The sequence below is a fragment of the Mytilus galloprovincialis genome, chromosome 4 (genome assembly GCF_965363235.1).
Source record: "Mytilus galloprovincialis chromosome 4, xbMytGall1.hap1.1, whole genome shotgun sequence".
NCBI classification, from domain to species: Eukaryota; Metazoa; Mollusca; class Bivalvia; order Mytilida; family Mytilidae; genus Mytilus; species Mytilus galloprovincialis.
The window spans coordinates 3,509,485-3,528,072 of NC_134841.1; the positions used below are offsets into that span (position 1 = coordinate 3,509,485).

Sequence of the window (18,588 nt, forward strand, 5' to 3'; positions counted from 1 at the left end):
ATTATGATTTAAGCTATCAATCAAATGTTGATGAAGATAAGAACAATGTTTATAAAGGATTTAGATACTTGAATTTGTCTTAAGATGCCTTGAAATCAATTCATTGATCAAGCTAAGAAAAGTATTACTGGCATTTTAATGTCGTACTCGCAGTGTCAGATTTGCTATAATACTTCCACAATCTGTTACGTGTGACTGTATGGTCGACCGCCAATCAAATTAACTTATAGTATAACTATTCAACAGTTTTACGCTGGGCAAACACACGGCATCTGTGCTTTATTTATATAATATATTTTATAAATATATTTTGTTGAGATTTTTTACAATAGTCAAGAGCGGATTAAAATTTTTACCTTCAGAGATATTGACAATTCGAAGCATCTGCCGGCTGTAATACGTGATAATGTTGTGTATTGCGATTATTGATAAAGATAATAAGGACATATTTGCTTAGTGTCTCATTGAGTATGTTTCAATTCATCTTTTAAATACTTCTTAAATGTTTTTTTTTTTATTGATTAATCATTTATATAGAAATTTAAATATCTTAAGATATGACTATAGTATCTTGTTTGTTTTATGTTGAAAGAATTATATTGGATTTTTTTTTTAATTTTTATTTGTTAATTTGTTAATATTTCCGTCGATTTGTGTGCCGAACAGATGCAAGTTATCAATGTAAAACTGTGAAGGTCTCTGTTATTAACTATTGTTTATTTGGAAAACTTTTACTTTTATTGTAAACTGTTTATCTTAGCCTACAGAAAATTACTCTGAAGTTAATTTGGACTGATCGAGTTTATAAAAGCAATAATTTCTATAAACAAACGATAACCGGAACTCGCAGATACAAATATAATTCGATTAACATAGCTGTCTTACAAAATCGCCTCATTCTAATTGACGATTGCTTTTTACAGATGCAGTTTACAACAAGATGGCTTGGCAAGGAGACAACAACTCGACACTATTGTTACCGTTGAATGTCAATGTTCCCAATTCTGATAATTATCACGGAAATATTTCGTGCTCAAAACCATCCGGAAACTGTTCTGCTGCGTCAACTATGAATGGGACATCACTAAACATGGACGAGCCAGCCACAACAGAGACACTAATTGGTCTTTCTATTCTATTTTGTCAGATCGGACTTGTAGGAATTTTTGGCAATGTTCTAGTTATCTGTGTGATACTGTTAGATAGAAAGATGCGACAATCAGTGACAAATATTTTCATTATGAACCTTGCGATTGCCGATCTTCTTATCATGTTGTTCGGTATCCCGGAAATCGTCCAATTCAGGCTGAACCGTGGCTGGCTTTTAGGGAGAGTTTTGTGTAAAATTAACAGATATATCTTGGTTGTGTCATTATATTGTTCAGTTTTATCACTGGTTTCTGTGTGCGTAGAAAGGTAAGTGTTAAAACTGTAAAGCTTTCTTGTTAATATTGATTGATTACTTGCTGTTTATCGCCACTTTCTACATTCTCATTCATAAATTTGTTTTCTGATACTGATAAGTGTAAGGTCTTCAACAAGTCGTTGTATCAAGTCAAAATAACCCATGATTAAAAAAAAGGGAACCAAAACTAAATTTCTTTTGTTTCTTACCTTTAGAATAATCTCCTATACGAAAACCATTTAAAGATTAAATTATCATTTAAATTTATCTATGTCTTAATCAACTTTCAGATATAAGTGCAAATGCAAAATTTACGACGAAAGTGTTTTCCAGTTTTTATCATGTTTTCTTGGTCTTCTCGTCATTAAGTATTATTTATACCAATTATCGTTTCAAACATTTCATTTGTTTATGATACATTGCCTGGTACGAATCGTGTCTCTTTTACATTACATTTAACTCGATCTTCTCGAATATCATCGTCATGTTATTTACAATAACCTGCACTATTATTCATCCATCCTTGCCTTTGAATCTCAACTGTGTAAAAAAGATTAAAATTACTTTTACATAAGTGGGGATACATAAATACCCGTTTACCTGTCTCCGCTCCGCGTCGCCAGGTAAACTAAATTTGCGACAGTAAAACTACCGATGGACGTCCTTAAAGCTTCAAATACAATTACAGTTATCTCTTAAATCATTTTACGTAAATTTTGTTATCTGTTGACGGAGATAAACATGAGGAGGGTGACTCTAAAACGTGCAACAGATTCACGTGCCTACCCGATGTTGGGAATCTAATTACTAAAATGGTATTCGCTCTCAATTTGATAATTTTTAACTGTTCGTGGCATTTCTGTATTTAGGGATTGTGTTGTTAATGGGGTATTTTCTGGTTAAATTTTCCAGACAGGCAGTGGTTTAGATCCGGGTACTTGTATATACCCATGACCAAATGGCGACCGGTATAAATTGTCTTTTTATCGTCACTTGGTTGCTGTCTCGTTTACGTATACACCATAACTTCTTGTATTCATATTTACGAAAATTAATTGTTGACATCCATTTCTACTGGCATTCATATTTAAGAAAGATTAATTGTTGACGGATAACGATCGTATTATTGACTTTTTATATCTTTGTTTCATCGTTTCGGACATCTTTAGAAATTATCACCATAATGCCTTCCTTATTTACTACTGTTTCTTAAGTCGTTTTATCAGCGAGAGATAGTTTTCTTGACCAAGTGGTTAGTGCATTCACAATGATTCTTGATCATGATATATCGACCTATGTCAGATCAAATAGATTCTATAATGTCCAGCAGTGCTACTACCTGTGCTAAACAATATTTGGTATCGAAAAGGGCGTTATTGAGACAAGACATAATCAAACGATCAATAGTCATTAAGCGTATTTTTATTGTTCGGTTAATTCATTTCTTTGATGTCATCGGAAGTTTTACATTAAAAAAAAGTATTCCAACAACTTGTGATCTGTTTCCAATCTATTATAATAACTTACTATAAAAATAAATGCCGATTCATAGTTTTAAATACTGTATTGACAATCTTTGCATTTTTTTTTTATAATGAAAGGTTCTATTACATAGTGAGCAAGGAAATATTCTGAGTGTTAGATTTATGTGTTTTGCTGTTACATTGTACCAAAGTATGCAACATGCAACTTTAGGTTTGAAAATCACAGGAATAGGAAATGATCAAAAATGTGATTTTCGATCATTTCCTATTCCTCAAGTATTACACAATGTTTATAGAATACGATGTCAGGCTTTTCTAAAGACAATTTCCGTTCACATCTTATGATATATTCGTAAGTCTGATGCTCTTGTATAGCGCCAAGAATGCATAAACATAAGCATTATAATGCAACTTAGGAAAGTTAGAAGTTTTTAATGAGTAAAGCAAAACTGAAACGATAGTCAAAATAATTAATTCATCTGTGGTTAACTTTGGAACCTCAGTTTTGAATTTTTTTTTTTATTTTTTTTTAATTGGGGATTTTAAGAAAATGATGTTTTGTGGACGAAACGTGTGTCTTTGTGTATAAATTAAAAAACCTGATATCCTTGATCATATTATTTTTAATTGACTAGATGTATCAGTATATACATATGACTATAATGTTAATTCAAGTTCTACTATATGAAAATAACAGTTTATAAATTTCGTGTGTCCGAAGTGCATTTCTGGATTTACCTTTATCAGGAATGCTAACATCTTATCTTAGCATTTGACAGCCAGGTGTTAATATGTGAACAAACTGTTGAACCAAATGACCAACGGGAAAATAAAAAGAACTGGACAATTCCGTTGCGGTCAAACTAAGGGAGTTAAAACATTAGATCATCAATTTCTTAATTTTTAAAAATATGTTATTACTAATTTCAAAACCGAAGCATTGTCTGCTGAGCTGATGATATCCTCGGGGACTAACAGTCCACCAATAGTGGCATGACTAGTAAATGAACATATCCCTTTATCAAGAGGTATATTCGGTAAGGCCCATATTAGGCCCAGATAATTAAGTTCAACGCTTCAAGTTCAAAAAGAGATTAAAGTTGATAAAAATACAGGTGAGAAAGTTAGATAGAAAAATTCTTGTTAAAGTTTTGTTTTATAAAGCAGTGGTGCAAATGAATTTGGATTTCCTCATGTCATCTTTCGGATATTTTTAAGCTTCAATTGACATTTGTTAATGTAAGTTCATTTTAACCTTTTTACAATTGCCCAAGGCCTATATAAGAATTATAAATCTGAACCCCACTGACGGTTATATATACATGTATGTATCTGTCTAAATTCTTTGCAGCGGCCAACTAAATCATCGTCATGTCAATATTTCATATTATTTTACCTCAGTATGTGTTTTCTATACAAAAGATAATGAAATAGTTGTGCTATTACATTCCACAGACTATATGCCAGTCAATAGTTTCAAAGACTATTACCCCGGTTAATAGTTTCATAATCATCTTTCCCGTGCTTTTTCATGCTTATTTTTCATTGGACAATAATGATGTCATTGACTATTTTGCTTGGCAACGTCAAACTCTAATATTGTAAACGGTATAATCTGTTTGTGTCGATTGTAATTTGACTTACAAGAAGCAATAATAGAAAAGAGAGAAAATCTTCGCGCGGATTTTTTAAAGATCTAAAATAAAGTACCTTATTGATAATATGGGTTCGGTCGTCGTATTCTAAAAGTGAATTTGCGTTTGGTGTACTTAAGCTTATTAAATTTATCATATGCACGGAAAATTTAACACAAGTAGATCTAGGCTTTATTGCATCCATTACATCTATGTTGCAATTAATGAAATATTTACAAATACAAGAAGAACTATAAAAAAGCGTATAGTTCATCTTGTGCATGCCAAGTTATGTGACATTTTTTTCTTCTTTTCTTTAAGATGATATATGTACACTTTTAGAAAATTAGTTAATTTGGTATATAAAAACACTTAATGACTGTGTTGTTCAGTATAATAAAACACATAATGACTGGTTGTGCGGGGTAATAGCAGGTGTGTTGTCCCCTCGGCTTTACCTCGAGCAATAGTTGGTATCTCAGGGACAACAAACTTGATATTACCCTCACACCCAATAGGTGTATAATGTTGCTTTAACCTGGGACTATAAGTATAATAGTCCCAGCTTTAACCTGTAATGTGAATACTCAAAAGAAACCAGTCAAACGTTCATCCAACCGGTCCCGGAAACCAATTTATATGGACAAAGCCATTTACATTAAAGACAAATGTGATATCACAAACGTTTCATTTGTCCCGATCATAGCAATTTCACTTGTGATATCAGGAATCTATAAGTAATCCATTTACAACTTAACCTTTTTATGCGAGCATAATGCGGTAATATTTCTACAGTATAATTTAACGGTTTGTTGTCTTTTATCAATATCCGCGTAACAACGTTATCAAAACAAAGTTACTGCTTATTTTGTTTTTTGAGACAGTCATTATTTTGCTCAGATATTATTAGATACTAGATAATACCATCAAAATTGTCTGCAGTAGATTTAATTGAAAAAGTGTGTCTCGTTTTGTGATCTGAAACAGTACTTATTAATAAATGTTATATAATAGATATATATGTATATGGCGAAGGTATGGTATATTTCTATTTCGTGAGTGCAACATAATCTCCACATGAGCTGAATTTCTCTTAGAGTCATTAGGACTTGTTTTACTCTTAGTTTAAATGAAAAAGAAATTAATGATAATACACATAATCTAGCCCAAAACAGTCAAATCTTCTTTCCTTTTTTTTTAAATAACCTTGATCATAATATGAATAACTGAATGTGATAGTATTGTCTGGTCACTTTGGTAGACTTAAGCAATTCATCAGGCCATAATGACGTCATGGAGTTTTGTAATTTGAAGTTCTTCTCCTGAAATGTGTATTATATAATCATACATTTTGTCTCAACTATAAGAGGAGCAACATCTTTATCGCAAAAAATACCATTATATCCGAATGAATTTCGTTGGAAACTAAATACTTCTTGACAAGTTGCTGTTCCAATATGATAAAATAGTAATATAAAAATCTGTTTTCAAAGAACCGTTTAACTTTATTAGAATGTATTTATTTTTTCCTCTCAAAGTAATATGTTTTATGTCGATATATGTTGGGCTTAAGAAATTTCGTTTTCGTACATTCTTCTGTTTTCATTTTTACGATAAGATGTTTTGTTTTCGATAAATGCGTTTGTAAGATTGTCTGCTCAAAAATCATGTAACTTTTTTTTTACAAAGATGCATGAATTGAATTTGTCATGAAACTTTTATTAAACTAATCTAAATACATTTTAAAGTTTATTCACTAGTTTCATAATTAAAAGTTAAAATTTATATAATAGAAAAAATACCCAATTGTCTTTCTGAATTATGCAAAAGTCTTAAAACTATGTTCACAATGTATCCATCAACTTAATTTCTACATCACATCTACATAAAATGATTAAGGTAAATGCTGTCGCTATTTACAAGTAAATCATGATTTGTATATTGTAGAGAAAAGTTGATATCAAAAATATGTATATCGAAATTCATTATATAATTTTAAGTTTTGGTTAATTTTAAAAACTTTTACATATTATTATTTATTTTCTACAATACATAATAATAGTGTAGAAAATAAAGTCACAAAAATACTTAACTCCGAGGAAAGTTCAAAACGGAAAGTCCATTATTAAAAGATAAAATAAAAAACTCGAACACACCAAATGAACGGACAACTTTCATCTTTCTGAAGTGGTACATGCATTTTTAAGTAAAACATGGTGGATTAATCCTGGTTTTATAGATAGCTTAACCTACCACTTGTATGACAGCCGTATAGATTATATATGTTTATACGTATCCTTTAAAAAGTTTTCGTGTTTTATCACTTCACATTTATATAGCGAATCACGTTTTAAAACTTAAAGCTGTTGTATTTGTTAAAATAAATGATGTTTAACATTAATTAACGTTTGTGCAACCCTGTTCATGTCATGGTTAACACTGTACAATTAAGTCTAAGAGGAAGTGAATAGGTTATAACAAATCTGACCAATAAATTGACAGCAATAAGCTTACAAAAGGATCATAAATTAAGGTGCGCTACATTACCATTCAAACATTTGGTAATAAAAAAATTCCCTTGCGCGCAGATTTCTGTTACGTTTGCGCGCATGCATTTTGCGGATGAAACAGGAAAATTACTCGAAGAACATATATAAGCAAAGACGTATTAAATCTGGAAATGCAATTCAATAAAGGTGACACAGTAAACCGCTGATCAAAATATCCATCAAACATTATAATATAGAGAAGCCCACAGAGTAAATAGCATGTCTGCATAGTACATAATTTGACACAGTGTGTAGCTTAGGATAATAAATGTCTATAAAATATTAATAACGTGAGATGTACAGAAAATAACGAAAAAAACCTACCCTTACTAGATAAAAGAAATTACATCAAATGACAGGTCTTCGACAATAGACAAGTGTCTGTACAATATGTCAATCTCTCTATCCCCTGAGTCTTAACAAGTTGTGAATAGGTTTACCATATACCATAAAAGATCAGCGATCAACACCAAACGCTTCAAAGGACAACACATTAGGCTGTAAATAAGATTTATTGTGTAGGACGAGACAAAGTCTTCACTCAACAACATTGAATATGCCATCTGTAATACAATTTCTTACGTTTACGTACATCTGGTATATTTGTTATCTATTATGATGTCAACACAGAAATATGATAATTTGCTAATTATGTTAAATGTTCATTGCAGGAACTAATTTAGTTTCAGGACAAAACGTACACAAATGCTTTTAAATAGTTCAACAAACTATCCAAATGTCATAGTATACTATTATATGTCTTGGGGAATTCTAAAGTACCCTACATGACAACAGTTTCGCTTTGTAATTACTATTTGACGAGCTACTGATTTATATAATTGAAATTATTAAGATTAATGAAACAGTTATAATTCTCAACAGTGATTTCTGATGTTTCCACAAGGGATAAAACATCCTATTAGATTGCAAATGTCTACAGCATTAGCAGATTAAACACAAAAACATCACGATGAATATTTTATTTATATCTTTGACTTTATATGCTAATGGATGCAATATTTTCACTTTGATCGAGACAGCATTGTTTATCTTCGCCCATGCCTTGCATTATCTAATAACAACAAAAAATTATGTGATGAAAGTTCTTGTTTTGAAGTGGGATTGACATCATGTTCCATTGTATTTATTTTTTCATTAATATTGATTAAACAAACAATATAATTTACTGCATGTGCCAATGAGTACAGTGTTATGCAGGGTACTTTTAACGAGTCGAAAAATTATGAAAATTAAATTTTCAGAATAAATATAATATCAGTTTGCAAGCTCTAAGTTTGTTCAATTTTCATCAATTGAAAATGAAAATCAAATTCTCATGATAATAAAATTTTTGCTGTTTCTTGATCTGCTTCAGTAGGGGTTTCTTCTATTGTATCGATGCATTGCAATTGACATATAACCATAGCATGAGCACATGAAAATCACACCATTCGTGCGAAGCATCTCGTCAAATAATGAGTGAAGTGTATTTTGTTGAAGCATGGTCATTGTTGGATTGGTAACTTATAATCTGCAAGTGAAATTATCTTGTTCCGTTTGAGGAGTTATATCCCCATTAACACAGATATATGAGCGAGGTCGTTTGTAGTTAATTGTAATTTCGCAATTATTTGACCATAAAGATATTTGAAACGTTTCAAATTAGTGTATCTAACTTATCAAAACATTTCCATGAAAACAGAATATTACTTACCATTCAATATTTATTACAATTAACTCATATGTACACATTTCTGTCTTAATTAATGCATAATATGTATACACCGACTCACGTCCATAGTCATATATACAGCAAATGAGAAACGAAATGTCTACTTTTGTGTTCTGACAGTTTGAGATGTTTTGATATATTTTCACGCTTTTTAATTCACTCATTTCATTATATTTCTATAAAGTATATTTCCGCTCACATTAAAAGACCGGACAACAAATTATTACGTCATTTTTAGTTTTTTTACTGAATTTTCAGAATTATCCATTGCGGTAAATTCAGAAGTATTCATATCATTTGTTTGCAGTTAATTGAGATCTGTTAAGTCTATGTTCAATAGTTGTTCTACCTATACCGAATAGTTATATACTGAATTTTCTGAAAAGCAAATGAATAGTATTGAAATGATCGAATGCCAATCGTCTGAATAGTTTTTCAATTTAACGCAGTCAAATAATAGAGAAAAAAATACCATTTCAAACCAAAATTCGTTTACCAGTAGGGGGATTAATTGACCTTAAATGTACTTTTTGTAATTGAATAATCATCCTATATTAGAAAAGTTCACAACAAGTGCAAGGGAACAAACATACGATATGGGCATGCATTTTTAATGCGCCTTGTCCAAATTCTCGGTAAAATGGTATTATGGTTACATTTTAAAATTTCAGCAGCTTCACCACAATGGTTAGGTTGAGGGATGTTTCTATTTATAAACTATTTCATTCCTCGTTATTGAATGATAAAACGAAACACGAATAATGGACGTACTCGAGCGAGGTAATAAACTTAGATAAAATATATTTTTGTACGTTCACTATAAGGCATTTGCACTCGCTTGAAGCAAACATAATGAAATTGAAGTGTTTATTGGTTTAATTGTCGTTTTCCTTTATTTAAATTTTAAATGTTAGAAGCATGTGTTTTGTAAATCAAACATAACTGAATCATATAAAAATAATCTTTAAGTTCCTTTTTGTTTTTGTAATCAACATTTTGTTTATGTCCCTTGAGAAAATTAGCTTAAGCAAGCGATTTTAACCTCTTTAAAAAGAGATTAATTTATTTTATTTATTTTTGTAGATTAATTGTATAGAATTGATCATGATCAAAGGCAGCGTCCAGAACCTCACATGAACATTTTATAGATTGTTAGAACTCCTTAAATTAACAAAACCAACAGTTTTAACACGCTTTTTCAAATATTTTCAGAACGTATTACACGTAATACATTCCAAGACTAGTCTTTATAGAATAAATCAGTTTGCTGTATGGTCATATTAACATATTATAAATAATTATAAGAATTGGTAAATATCAATTTTTTGTCTCCTTTTTTTATTCAGTTGCAGTTTTAAGTAAATAAAGGCAACAGTAGTATACCGCTGTTCGAAATTCATAAATCGATTGAGAAAAAAACAAATCCAGATTACAAACTAAAACTGAGAGAATCTTTGTTAGTTATAGAAAAACAAACTATAAAGTACACGGTAACAAACAGCAACCCAACTACTAGATATAAGCATACTATAAAAGAGGGACGAAAGATACCAAAGGGACAGTCAAACTCATAAATCCAAAACAAACTGACAACGCCATGGCTAAAAATGAAAAAGACAAACAGAAAAACAATAGTACACACGACACAACATAGAAAACTAAAGAATAAACAACACGAACCCCACCAAAAACTAGGGGTGATCTCAGGTGCTCCGGAAGGGTAAGCAGATCCTGCTCCACATGTGGCACCCGTCGTGTTGCTTATGTGATTACAAATCCGGTAAATTGTCTAATTCGGTAGGTCATATTCATGAAAGGGAAGGGGATTGTAGTTACGACGTAAGGAACATATCCGATATCATTTGTGAAACGGTTATTCCATAACGGTCAACCAACTCGTGATGGCGTCCGTAAAATTTACGAAGGGATGATTTCAACTTCACCATTTGGAACTCTTGGTTTAATAGCTTCCTTGTTAGCAGCAAACCTCTATCAAGAAAATCATGATAGGAAATGCAAGCACGGGAATATCGTATCAATTGGGAGATATATACCCCGTATGCAGGTGCTGCTGGAATGTTGCTACTTAGAAATGGAAAGTTCACAATTGGAAAGCTGAAATCATCTCTTTTGTCGTAAAGTTTTGTTTTCAACCGACCCTCATTGTCAATTTCTAGATGTAAGTCAAGATATGAAGCCGACTTAACTGTATCTGTAGTATCCTTTATCTCTAGTTCGATTGGATAGATGCGTTCCACATAGTCACCAAATTTTGAATTGTTTAGTGAAAGAACATCATCTATATAGCGGAAAGTAGAGTTAAAGGATATTGCTAACTTCTTATCTTTCTTCCTAAGAAGTTCCTGCATGAAGTCAGCCTCATAATAATAAAGAAACAAGTCGGCGAGTAGAGGGGCACAGTTTGTTCCCATTGGAATGCCGACAGTCTGTTGAAAAACACGTCCTCCGAACGTAACAAATATGTTGTCAATCAAGAAATCAAGCATCTTGATAATATCAGTTTCAGAGAATTTTTTGTTTGAATCAGAGTGATTCTTTACAAAGTAGGATTAATCCCTCCCTAAGACAAGATACTTGTATCTACGTTGGCCATTCTTTTTTATGAAACAAAGCAATACCAACTCTTTCAATTTGTCTTTTAGTTTGGAATGTGGAATACTTGTGTACAGAGTAGAAAAGTCAAATGTTTTAATACTGTTACAAGATGAAAGAGAGTTAGATTGTATGTACTCTAAAAGATCTTTTGAATTTTTAAGTATCCACATCTGATTCACACCACCTCTAGAATAGGCAGTTCCACAATAACTTTGAAGCCCGTCTTTGATTGCTGATAAAATAGATGTTAATAATTTAGAAAGAGGTTTCGTGGAGCACTTGGAAGACCCAGCAATATACCGTTGTTTGTAAGGACACTTATGTAGTTTAGGTATCCAATACAGTGATGGAAGATCCAGTTCTTCATCTTTGGTTGAAATTCCAAAGGAACATAGAACAGACCTATGATTATCCAGGATTTCCTCTTTGGTAAGTGTCGTGAGGGTATATGTTGAGTTTCCAAGTGAATTGTCAATACCTAATTCGTTTATCAAGCAGTTGATGTAGTGACTTTTACACACAAAAACGATGTTATTTGGTATTATATTGCTCTATAACATGTTATTTGGTATTATATTGCTCTATAACATTCAGATGTAACCATGCAGTGTTGATGCAATTATAGAACATTCAACATTTCTAAAAAATAAAACAAAAAATATGATCAACCGTTTTGAAATGTCTGAACTGCTAGTAAAAGATATATTTATACGATCCTATTCCAATGAAAGGTAGCATTTTTTGGTTGATTGGTTGTGTAACGTTTAAAGGTTATTGTTTCATTTATATTTGAGACGGGACAATGTCTAGGGGTCACCTGTTGGGCATATAAACTTATTAGTCAATAGCAGTGACTTTAGAATCTTTGACAAGAGTACATAAGGCTTTCCTTGTCGTAATACAAGTACATATTATTTAATAGTTTATACAAAAACGAGACATATATCAAATAGAAAAATGTTTGCGTCATATTTGCCCGTTTCACTGTACTATTATTTTTAATAAATGACAATGAGATTGTAACGAGAATGACAAAGCCATCATTTCTTCATATGATAATTCCATTTTTTGATATCGATGTTAGAAAATGTGAAAAAAAGATTTATCAAATGTTTTCTCTTTCAAATAATTAAGCAATAAGACATTTCTTGTCACAGGATGGCTTAGCAAATATGATGATTTATTTCATTTTTTTTAAAAACTATTGCTCATATCAATTATGGGGGGAAAACCTCTACAAGAGATGACATTGATTGGTCCCATGTTGTAGTTGTAATCACGTGTTTATGATTAGTTTAGTTATCCGAGTGTCGTCACAACAACAAAGTAATCAGATTGTGTCATCGTAATGTTTTAGAAAATATAAAATTGATTGAATTTTAAAAGATTTTGAACTGCTTTTTTCTATGATTATAAGTGCAAAAAACCTGATGATTTAATACCTTCTCCTTTATTTTCAGACTAGATTTGCACTTTTTCCTTTGTCCTTTAGATACCCAAATATATAAATATATATGTAAGACTCTGAACCGCGATGGTACTCCGAACCGCGATGTTACTCCGAACCGCGATGGTCACGCTGAAGTGCGATGGCCCATGCTGATGTGCGATGGTTAACACGCTGAAGTGCGATGGTGGTTACGCCGTAGTGCGATGGTCTACCTGTGACATTGAGTCAAAAGCTAAATGTACATGAACCGTTAAAATCAAATCACATTATTACGAGTTGACATAAGTAGCTGCTAGCATTTGAAAGATCAAGACGTTCAAGTCAAATCAAAGACTTTATATTTTGTTTTTTCAATGTAATTTTAAATTTGCCAATTCTCCGATTAGCAAGCAGTAGTAAAGAGTCAGATATATTTATAGGGTGTTCAAGAATCGAAACGATTTTGTTAGTGAGTATGTCTATATGATTACATTTAGCAGTGTTCATTTCAGGTTATCAAATGTTATAACAAAACTTAAATATTGATCATAACAATTAATCTTGTGTATTATTTTAGGAAGTACACGTAGGAAGCAGTCAGGTTAATTTTGGCCTACCATGTTGTAGACAATTAACACTTTAACCGCAATAAAATAAGACAAGAGTGACGATGTTCTTAAAATTCAGGATTTATCTCGGGATTAAAGAAGATAATTAACTTGATTAAAAAAACATTGCAAATACTCTCAATCATCATTTTTCTATTAAATTTTCCACATATACATTAATTATCAATTGCATTAAGTTTGTGGCATTATTCCGAACACTGTATAGCCCATTTCCTGACTAAGTTCAAGTTTCAGTCTCGTTGCTCTCCTTAATTTGCTGCCTGACATGGTTAAAAAAAATGTAACTTCCACATTTAATGCTCAACTGTTTGGGACTTGAATCAATCGATTCTTTCTTTTTCCCTTCAATTCCTTTGTGAGCATGACACATTCATCTAAAAAAAACCCCTATCATACTGCTTGCAAATCAATGTTGTATTTAAAAAATATATTGGAAAACGTCACAGTATTCGAATGTCATGTAAAACCATCGTACTTCAGCGAGAGGAACATCGCACTTCGGCGTAGACCATCGCACTTCAGCGTGATCATCGCACCTCCGAGTCCTACATATATTTCGAGAAGAAAACTGTTTTTGTTTTCTTTTTATACGGTCGTTATTAACCAAAAACGACAATTGAAGCTTTTGAGATGTAAAAATTAAAACCTCAAAGACGAGATATTAAATTATCGTTTTGAATTTGTCATCACAAGTTGGTTAGACGTCACATATGACAATGACTTCTCCTGTATTTTTTTGCTCTATTTGTCGTATATATGTAAAGGTTGATATCAATGATATATTTATGAGATTAAGTAAGACTTCGTCTATAAATCCTCCGGAAATGAAAGCCAAAAATAACATAGTCTTTGAAACCTACGGAGTGTATGTTGAGCGGTATAATGTTATAAAAGGTATAAGATGCTCGATCAGGGAAGAAATACAAGTCACTTTTGTGTGTCTCTTTTATAATTAGTCTGGAAGTGTATAATCGAAATCTTCTAATTGATCACACGTCTTCAAGTAAATTTGGTTCCGTCTGGATTTAGCATGTAACTCAACCCGATACATAATGAACAGTAAATTACAATATTGATGACTAAGCTATTTCAAGCCAATACTATTAAAGGATCACATCACTAATTCAACCCATAACCTTTTATATATAGCACCAGTTAACACTAAAGTACAGTACTGTCTTTTTATGCCTAAAATTAAAAATCAGGCAATTTTTTTTATGAAATCGCATAAAAGATAAATGCAGTATTTTTAAATTTTCATTTACAGTTTAACCAGTCAAATTTGTTAGCGTAGTTTTACCAAATTGTGTGACATAAATAAAGGCAACAAGAGTAAACCGCTGATCAAACGTCATAAATCGATTGAGAGAAAACAAATCCAGATTACATACGACCATTTACTGTATCTTGACCTAGAACATTTTGTTTCTATGGTGATGGTCTAATCTGTAATCACCCTTTTGTATTAGTGTGTGTAAATCATTACCAGTTATGTAGGTATGATGTTTGGATATAATTACGAAATGCAGGGTAGCAACGAACTATGCTGCTTTCGAATTATTACTTTTTTCTTAAAACGTTTACTTTTTTTCTCAAGACAAGACAAGACAAGACAATTTATTACAACTTAAGCACACTCGATATGCTGTTTTTACATAACTATACCGTTTATTTGTAGTATAAAAATGATGGGCAAAGTCGTTTTAGTTCCTTTCAACTAAACTGATCGCTGTTATCGCTTATCGTTACACTACCACATTGAGTCAGAGCTTAAGATAAAAATTGCTACAAATATATTCCTTTACTACTGCTTAATATATTTAACTTTTTTGAAAGTTAAACTCTCTACTACTCTCCATCAACAGTCTGATAGTTTAGGATTATTATTGCTCGGTTCGGTATGGCTTATTTTCAGAGATAAACAGAAACTGACTCAATTGAAATTGGCTTTTTCATATTGCAGAATCTAGATTAATCACAAAAGTCCATTGATTCATTTTGAAAGACATATCACAAATTGTGTGCCAGTTATGTTTAAACATATGACTAAGACTTCAGTTATTGAGGATTTTTTCAAACATAAAAAGAGTTGTTAAGTACATGTATGCAATCAAATTATAGCGTCATTAATGTAACTACGATGATTTTTATTTTGTTTTTTTACCACATTAGCTTTCCACAAAAGACTTTTATATTCAAACATTTACCAAGTTGAAATAAATGTGAAAAGGCTCTTTTAAACAATAGAATGAAAAGACTTTATATTTTCTGTTTCATAAAAGATCTATCGGGTTAATGTTATCATTTAAAGAAAACATTTTCTTTTTTCTTTCGGAGATTAGGCATTGATCAAAGTTTGTTTTGTCATTTGTTTTTAATCATATATATATGATAATAATTATAAGTGAAAGTAAATTTTGGTTTGATGTTCAATAGAATATCAGTAAAAATGCATAAATATACATAATATATGAAAGAGGGACGAAAGATACCAAAGGGACAGTCAAACTATAAATCTAAAACAAACTGACAACGCCATGGCTAAAAATGAAAAAGACAAACAAACAACAGCACACACGACACAACATAGAAAACTAAAGAATAAACAACACGAACCCCACCAAAAAACTAGGGGTGATCTCAGGTGCTCCGGAATGGTAAGCAGATTCTGCTCCACATGTTGCACACGTAGTTTTATTTATGTTATAAAAAATCCGGTTAATAGTCTAATTCCGTAGGTCACATTCATGAAAGGGAAGAGAATTGTAGTTACGACGTAAGGAACATATCCGATATCATTTGTGAAACGGTTATTCCATAACGGTCAACCAACTCGTGGTGGCGTCCGTAAAATTTACGAAGGGATGATTTCAACTTCACCATTTGGAACTCTTGATTTAATAGCTTCCTTGTGAGCAGCAACCCTCTATCAAGAAAATCATGATAGGAAATGCAAGCACGGGAATATCGTATCAATTGGGATATATATACCCCGTATGCAGGTGCTGCTGGAATGTTGCTACTGACTTGTATATTAACAAGAACAGCAGCAAAATAAAAGATAAAAATGATAACACAATTACCAATGTCTTACTATGTGTAGTAGATAACATTTACAATGTGCGTTTTGTTTCATAAATAAATCTACAGAAAGTGGTTTCAATGCGTGTATTTGTCTGACATATAGTCCAGAGAGTATATGGTATGTTTTCAAAACTATCAAGATGTAGTTTTCTACTGAATCAGAATGTTTAACTTATTTGTCGTACCGGCCTTTATTTAATTTCGTTTCGATTGTTGCTTTGGGTTTTGTGTGTCATACTTCGTTGGTCTTGAAAATGTTAATACACTAACTGAAATGAAAGTACACTTTACATACCGTTGATTCATTAATATGCTTGGATTTAGTATAATGCGTGGATTAATTATAATTCGTTGATTTATTATAATTCGTGGATTAATTATAATGCGTGTATTAGTCTATTTTGTGGGTTAAGTAATTACTTGACGATCACGGGTTAAATTTTTTTCAGAGAAGAACACATGTCTATAATATTGTAAACAGGCTTCGGGAACACAATCTCAAATATCCACCAAAATAAAAAAAGAATTTTCCTAAAACCACCAAACTATGTGTCCTTGGAAATAATTGTTCAGTACCGGCATTATTATCTCCTTAAATCATTAATAGACGTGGACGGAAAATCACGCCTGTTTCAGAGAGGAGGTAAAAATAAAATCACATAAATACTGAACTCCGAGGAAAATTTAAAACTCTAAGTCCCTAATCAAATGACAAAATCAAAACAACACGTGACATGCACATTATTGGTCACTAATTGTGTAGCTATTGATCTGCACTTGTTATATATACAGAAAATTTACAATGACCCTAATTTTACTTTCAGTCACAAGGTAGATAATGTGCACTTATTAGTAAACAAAAATAATCAGATTATACACCAACGGAAATATCGTCAAAACAAAAGTCATGTATGAATACAAGCAAGATAAGAACACATTAAATCAATGTGTAGAAAAATAACTAATGTCTGCGTGACTTTAATATTTTGCATTAAATCTGTCATTTCTATCTTTTGTCCCTTTTCTGCAATTGTATCAATGGGATTGTGGCGCCGCGGTTGTGTTATAATGCAGCCATCTGAATTTATTCAGTAAAACACTGTCGTTAACAAAAATCATTATTATGGATACCAGTTTTGTCAGTAGTTATTGTAAAACTTACTATTTATTGCAAAACTGGTAATGGCTATGTTGGATTTCTGAATTTATTTGAGTTTGTTTTGTCATTGATTTATTACAATCAAGGAAAAGTCTTGACCACATCATTTATTACAATCTAGGAAAAGTCTTGACCACATCATTTAATCAACCAAATATAAATCAGTTATCCAGTAATGACAAAACATAATGACTATGTTATAGCATATTGGATTACGTTTATCAATGTACTACTGTATCATAATGGTAGTGTTCAATGTATCATGAATATAATGACGATCTGTGGTCATTCATTTGATTTCTATTCCAGAACAGTTAGATAAATCCAATGTTAAAGTTCACTTTAAAGGCTTGACATTCAGCTGGCTTATAAAACAACCCATTCACTGAATATATCAAAACAAGGAACATAGTTTTGGCTGCATAAACATTAAACGTGAAGTACAATTTTATGAGGAAAACAAATACAAATTTGCGAAGAACACAATAATTAACTATACTGTTTATAGAATGGTGTAATCTATTTCGAATGAAAAAAAGCCTTAAATTTTCATGATAAGCAGATGCTAGAATGTCAATCTATTCGAATTCTATCAGTTGAAAAACACGACAATCTGATTGATATCTACAATTTTAAGACAATACAAAAGTTATAAAAAAAAAGATTAAAAGAAAATCTTTATGTTAAACAGATGATACAGTGACAGTATATAGTTGTGCTCAAACATTTTAAGGAGAGCAGAAAAGTTAAAAAAAAAAGGATTGAAAGAAAAGATTTAATCTTTCTTGTGTCTATTTGTACTTCAAAAGTAAATGTAGAAATACAATACAACAGTTTCAAAATGATTGAAATAAAAACTTTTAATAT

General features: G+C 31.4%; 1 protein-coding gene across 2 annotated transcripts in view; it reads left to right on the forward strand.

The window, feature by feature from the left end:
• The first annotated feature begins 346 nt into the window (after positions 1-346).
• LOC143070459 (neuropeptide receptor 15-like) overlaps positions 347-18,588 on the forward strand; it is a 48,741-nt gene continuing 30,499 nt past the window's right edge. Inside the window, exons 1-2 of one of the 2 annotated variants that reach the window (XM_076244742.1) lie at positions 347-468; positions 924-1,416. In XM_076244742.1, coding sequence (XP_076100857.1) covers positions 941-1,416 — 476 coding nt within the window. In that variant the 5' untranslated portion in view covers positions 347-468; positions 924-940. Of the gene's footprint in view, positions 469-888; positions 1,417-18,588 lie in introns of those variants that run through there. The other variant, XM_076244743.1, reaches the window with a different exon arrangement.